Raw genomic sequence first — 6,624 nt, forward strand, 5'->3', positions numbered from 1 at the left:
AGGTCATAAGGCATTTGTGGGTCAAGAAAGCACCCGTTCAATTATATTTTTGGGGGCTTTTCTTATTGATAGGATATAGACAGTGGAGATAGACACGAAACGGGGAGAGAGAGAAACGGGAATCGAGTGACATGCAGCAAATGTCGCCGGGTTTGGGATTCAATCCTGTGACACTCTGTCAGGCTGCATTGGAGCCTTTATGTGGTATGCGCCTGGACCGCTAGGCCAGCGGGCGCCCCAATCATACAGCTTTTACAGTCTAAAAGGGTGAGGGCCAGGGGCCCTGATACGGCCATATACAGTATAGGTGGGGCCTTGTACTGTATAGGCTGAGGGCCCCACATATTTTAGAGTTAACCTATACATTTTATTTTGTCGTTGGGCCTCGTGGCCCAGGGCTGCCAATGGCCACTGGTAGTCATGAAGGGCCCCATGGGCACTGGCCCCATTGGCCCATCTGTCATTTATTGGTATCACATTGATAATACATTCTTCAAGGTTTGAAATATAAAAAAAACACCCTGACATTTTTTTTTACATTACTTTTTCATATCAAAATTAAATGCAATAATATGCATTATAATATAACGTGCATTTTAAAAAAAATCAATTTTAATAACATAGTCTTGTCCCAAGCATGAAGGTGGAATTGCAACCTGGGTTGAAATTGATTGAAAGGAAAGGAGAGGCCATTATTATTTGGAGACATTGAAGTTTGGAGCATTCCCCTCCTCCTCCCTCTCGCTTTCCGCCGCCGCTGCAGCATCAAGCGAAACGGAAAGTTTGTTGTAGCCAAACGAAATGTTTAAGTGTGAGACTAGTGACGCGGGTCATGAGAGTAGAGGAGGAGGAGTGAGGGAAACCCATGACTTCCTGGATTTTCCTCTATCAGAAAATGACCGTTACATATAAAGACAGGATGGCGCATATCATGGCATATCAGGTGATAACCGGAGTACGTTTCAAAACATCAAGGATACAAGGACCGTGGCTTCTGGAAGTGAATCGCCCCAAACGCATCTCCATATTGAGTGGACTTAAATTCAAATTGTCAAGAAATAAAACAGCATCTGGTCGTATAGGACTTAATGGAGAGCCTCTCTTCCTCCCATTTATTGGAGCTCAACAACACCAAAACCAGAATGGACGTGGAATCTCTACAAACAAGTGCACGACCTCGCAGGTGCCTGGACACCTTCGTCGTGATGTCGGTGGTTTTCCTCTTCGTCGTGTTGACAGCTGTCACCGCTGGAGGAGTCATGGTGGCGATGGAGCTGCGATCTGAGGTCCAGCATGTGAGACCGTCCTTCCATCATGGCACAGACATTGGCGACGATCCAGTGTATAAGGTGATTATAGACGAATAGACGCATATGACCAGTGGTGGAAAGTAACTAAGTACATTTACTCAAGTACTGTACTTATAAGTACAATTTTGAGGTATTTATTTTACTTTACTGGAGTATTTCAATTGTTTTATTACTCCACTGCAATTATTTGAAAACTTTAGTTACTTTGTAGATTTTGATTATTATTACAAAACATAACATTAACCACTTCAGCCCCTCAGCCCTATATACATTTCGGCCATTTGAAAGTGATCTACAAGCTCACAGTAGATCTGCTATTTTCAAAAGATTTGTATACATTTGAAAAATGGGACATTCTGCATAATGAGTACTTTCTACTTTTGGTACTTTCAGTACATTTTTATGCCAATATTTTTATGCTTTTACTCAAGTAATTGTTTTATTACGGACTTTTACTGGTAATACAAATACTACATTGCAGTACTTTTAACTTTTACTTAAGTAAGAAATGTGAGTAGGCTCACACTGCATATGACGCATACAAGGTGTGTAAAACGCTTTACGTTTTAGCTTTGCATGTTTAAATTCTAACCCACTTTTTATTTTAATGTTTTCTCATCAGATGCAGAACTTTGCATACCTGGAGGCCACAACATGTAAGTCTTACATTACCCTACTTAATACCTTAATTGCTGTTCCTTAAAAACAAAACACATTGTAATGAAACATGAGACTGTTTATTTTATAAATATCCTACTTCATGGCATATTATATTTATTTTTCTAACAATCTTACCTGTAATCTTGTGTACATTTCAGAACTAAAATACCTTATATATAAGCCTGACTTTAGTACCAATGATAGCACACTTTGCTTGAATACATGTTCTACTATAGTTATGTCCTTGAGCTCATTTCAGATTCCATTCCAGATATGATCCATTCAGATCATATCACAATTGAAAGGAGTTATATTTTTTCCATTCTGCAGCTATTTTCCTCACATCTAATCTGTGTGCATGTCTCCTCCTGCAGGCGAATTGAAAGATAGCACTATGAAGTGGGCTCCAGTCGACCACCTCACAGGAAATTCTGTGGGAAGGAAGTTCTCCTTCGATAGCACCAAGCATGAACTGCAGACCAAGCAGGAGGGCATGTACTTTATGTACCTTGACCTCAACCTCACTTGCACTTCTGTAAATTGCAGTGCAGGTCTCCTCACTGTAAGAGTGAAAGATCATAAAGAAGATCAGCTCACCTGCACTGTGGAGCTTCCTGGGGGTGCAACCCCAGTGAGCAAGAAATGCTGGACGGTGGCACGGCTAGATGGGGAGACACGGCTGACGGCTCAGATGACTGCGTCAAAAAACGAACTGAAAAACTGGAAACTTGTTGAAAATAGGTCAGGACTTGGGATGTTCCTAGTGGCTTAATCTGTGCTTATTTATCACTAACTACGTATATGAGAACAGCCTCACCAAGTCCATTTTGGTTCAGCAGAGTAAGGGGGCATTGCAAGAGAGACAACTTTAAAACCTTTTAGGATGTTTCATGAGCTGTGAACCTATTGACCGTCCAAGGAGAAAGGTTGATGACTCCACAATAGGACTTGAGCAAGAGTCTAGAGGACTTGCAATTGTGTGCTTATTCTCAGACTTGGGGTCAGTTTTTGGTTTCCAACATGGAGTTCTATTTGTATTTATTTATATTTATTTCATAAAATTCAGTATTGTATTTGAATGTAGTATTTATAGACATTGAGCTATTTTGTAGTAATTTTTTTATATTTATGTAGATACCACTACTTTGGTGTTGGTGTGCAATAATGTAATTTGACCTATATTGGGTCCAACAGGGTGTTATGTTGCTGGCTTCATTTTATAAATGGAGTATAGCATAATATTATTTTGGGGTTGCTTGGCAACAACACTAAGCTCCAGAATGTAAATAAATTGTACTGAATTGGAGGATTATTGATTATTCTGAAGATTGTTGAATTATTGTGCTTCTTTTCCACTTCTAGTGCAGTATTTATTTATTTATTTATAACACGATTCAGGAGAATGAAGTTGTATCAAACATGACTGGCATAATTTAATTATTTTGTTTTGTATGTGTACTCACTACTCACCAAGTGAGAGCATAAGAGGTCTTTTTTTCTTTTTCTTTTTTACTGTTGTGAGAATGTAAGTCCTATGGATAAACTGGATATTCATTGGTGATTGTAAGCAATCCATATTTAATGTGGTCATTGGATTATTAAACATATGGTTTCACAACCAACTCACATTGTGTGTAAAGTATGAGACATTTGTAAATGGAATAAGAAAGTTGACATGGTATGGGAAAGTTCCTAAGCTTGTTCCTTTCGAGAACTGATTTCATATCACATCACATCCTGTTTTATGTGCTGTAACCACACTGAGTGGCTTGGAAAATATGTATGTAGGCCAATAAACAAACACATTAATACACTTCCTACATCACACAAACGCTGCCTAAAATGTCTGAAACAAATTCACGCTACTGTTCACAGTTTAATAACGCATTTCATTATGTACGTACATTACACACACACGCACGCACGCACGCACGCACAGACCATATGTACACAATTTAGAATTCTTAATTTATTCATATCCTGGAGTCTTCTCTAATTTCCTTCAATGGTGATTTGGGGGTGGAGTGACAGCACCTGGTCATCCTTGCCAATTAGCCAACGGCCAACATAAAAGCCTGGGAGAAACCCTATTTTAGTACTTTTGCCCTTCTATACTCACACTGAATCCTCTGCCCTTTGCCATACCTGCCATATTTTAATGCTTAGTGCTTAAATAGTCTTATGCTGTGTGCTTCAGGTACAGATTTGGGAAGCTTCCATATAGTTTTCTGTTTTGTTTCTGTAACCTTAACATTTGTCAATACATGTATAATTTTCTTTAGTTGTTTGTGCACTTTTAAGTTATCATGTGTTACTCCCCTGTTTTCCCCTAGACCACAGAAAGGGGTCGTAACACACTCACAAGTTGGAAGATAACCGTGCATAGGACACACAAATACACAGACACACGAATTATAAGATCGAGTTAGTATCATATCTCCAAATGACGCACATTGTATGCAGCATTCAAGATCAGAAACCATTCACATCGTGTCTTTTGGCCCTATGCATCTGAGGACAAGTTTATTGTCTGCCAGACAGTGTTACCTGTCTATTCACCTGCGTGGATTATGTTTCTGTGTCCTTTTCTGTCATATCTCTGTTTCAAACCCCTCCCTGTCTCTTCATTTTTGCTGTATAGCATTTGTCCATTGTTTCTTTTTTAGGGTTTGTCTCTGCATTTGACGGCATCACACAGCCAGGGGAAAGTTCCCCTGAAACTGTCCATAAACGTCTACTGTATGTGTATGTATGGCTGAGTCAGCTATTCTAGACCATAACCACTGCCCCTCCCCCCAACACACACACACACACACACACACACACACACACACACACACACACACACACACACACACACACACACACACACCATGAACAAGTTTCATCTCATCCTCTCCCCGGCACAACCAACCACATCCTCCTGCTCACAAACACGCAACCATGCACCACCCACACACACACACACACACACACACACACACACACACACACACACACACACACACTGCATCTCCCCAGGTGTTTGTGTTGTGACAACTTCAGTGCAGCTGGTTGCATCCTCTTCACAGTGCATGGTTAGGTCAATGTGCATGTGCTGTAACAATGTGCATTATCGTTCACACACCAACGGCGGAGGAAACCATACAAGGCACCAACCTGCTCATCAGGTGCAATTCAGTGTTAGATCAAGTAGACCTACACTTTGACACTAACCCAGGGGGAGCCAGGGATCGAATAGTGTAGTAATAGTAATAATCATAATCATTTTGATCGGTGTAATGTCTTTCCACTGTTCAAGAATTAAATGAGAAGGAGCCATTCATTTAAATGACGATTAAAAGGTAAAGCACAATAAACTAAACAAAACAATTAACCAATAATTGGACAATTAACCAATACTTGGACAATAAGAGATAATCATTTTTTTGTTGCTGAGCACAGATGGAGATGTCACTCTACCCCTCAGGATGTGGAAGCATCCCAAAAAGTTACCCATTAATAACATGCAATTAATACAATTTCTTAATATGTGGATGTCTATATTTGGAATAATATTTTCTGCCACTGCATTCATATGATCAAGGAATTCCATGCCACACCATTCATAAAATTCTTCATAAAAAATTATAAAATATTTTATTTACATTATAACATTTGCAACAAATAACCAAGAAGGATGAAATAGCCTGAATGTCAGATACTTTTCTATACTGAAAAACAACCATTTGTTGCATTTCATAAATTATTTCAAATACAAGGCTAATATAGCTGAAGCTGAAAGAAGTCTAAAAAGATACAATATATTGTTATTCAGCACTGCGGTGTACACAGTCACACAAACTCAGAGGGGGCACAAATGTGTACTGGTCCCCTATAGCTACTAGATCAGGAGTTCCCAAACTTTTCAGTTCGAGACCCAAAAGTTGAGATTGAGCCAAACTTACACAAATATATAATGAATTAATAACTTAAGCCCTATTTCCAAAATAGTGAAAAAGGCTAAATAAAATTTAGTTTTATGAACTTTTTTGAAAATCTTTTCAAATAAAAATAATACAAATTATAGGAAACAGAATAAAAAGTGGGATATTTTCCCGACCCTGCACTGTTTGGGAAACAGTGTAGCCTACAAACTAGATCATAAAGGCCCCCATGAAGGTGTCCGTAGTTCCCAGACCCAGATGCCTCATTTCACCGCCCTCCAGTTTTACGTAGATGGCATCTCCAGAGTCCAGGTGGAAAACTCCACCCAGGAAGCTATCGCCACCTGGAGCTCTCTGATTCTTCACCGCTCTGTAGCTCCCACAGGGGTACCTGTTAGACATTGTCAAACGTTAAGCCACTTAAACCCTCTAGACTTAGTAAACTGGATCTGCCTGAGTTGGCTATGTACTTGGACCACTTTTTTTCCATCTACACCAAATGTCTTTGCCAAAACATAGCAGATCTACAAGCTTACAATGCATCGCGATATAATAATGGGGACACCAGGGTTAAAGTGGCTAACACCTGAATTATGCCTTAGTGAAAAACGTTTTGCAATGTGTCGCAATGTGTCGCTCAATAAAGCCTAACATATTTTTTATTTTCATTTTCATTTTCGAACGACATTTTGCTGACAAAGCATAAATATGACTTAAGATTTTGCTGT

The 6,624-nt window shown here is 39.4% G+C and overlaps 2 protein-coding genes across 5 annotated transcripts in view; one reads left to right on the top strand and one right to left on the bottom strand.

The window, feature by feature from the left end:
* Positions 1-868: 868 nt before the first annotated feature.
* LOC311059136 (uncharacterized protein) lies at positions 869-3,508 on the top strand. Its single transcript, XM_084076811.1, has 3 exons — positions 869-1,349; positions 1,933-1,966; positions 2,345-3,508. The coding sequence occupies exons 1-3, from the start codon at positions 1,089-1,091 to the stop codon at positions 2,740-2,742; spliced, it is 693 nt and encodes a 230-aa protein (XP_083932937.1). The 5' UTR covers positions 869-1,088; the 3' UTR covers positions 2,743-3,508.
* A 2,086-nt stretch (positions 3,509-5,594) lies between these two features.
* Positions 5,595-6,624, bottom strand: part of LOC311062888 (tumor necrosis factor ligand superfamily member 14-like) — a 5,034-nt gene continuing 4,004 nt past the window's right edge. For all 4 annotated transcript variants that reach the window (XM_084082108.1, XM_084082105.1, XM_084082107.1 and 1 more), the window contains exon 7: positions 5,595-6,287. In XM_084082108.1, coding sequence (XP_083938234.1) covers positions 6,107-6,287 — 181 coding nt within the window. In that variant the 3' untranslated portion in view covers positions 5,595-6,106. The remainder of the gene's footprint in view (positions 6,288-6,624) is intronic.

The sequence above is a fragment of the Gymnoscopelus microlampas genome, assembly GCF_963454915.1.
Source record: "Gymnoscopelus microlampas genome assembly, chromosome: 2".
Lineage (NCBI taxonomy): Eukaryota > Metazoa > Chordata > Actinopteri > Myctophiformes > Myctophidae > Gymnoscopelus > Gymnoscopelus microlampas.

Coding starts and splice junctions, on each gene's coding strand:
- LOC311059136 (XM_084076811.1), top strand. CDS start 1,089: ATGGAGAGCCTCTCTTCCTCCCATTTATTGGAGCTCAACAACACCAAA. Junction 1,350..1,932: donor GCGACGATCCAGTGTATAAG/GTGATTATAGAC, acceptor TTTTCTCATCAG/ATGCAGAACTTTGCATACCT. Junction 1,967..2,344: donor ATACCTGGAGGCCACAACAT/GTAAGTCTTACA, acceptor CTCCTCCTGCAG/GCGAATTGAAAGATAGCACT.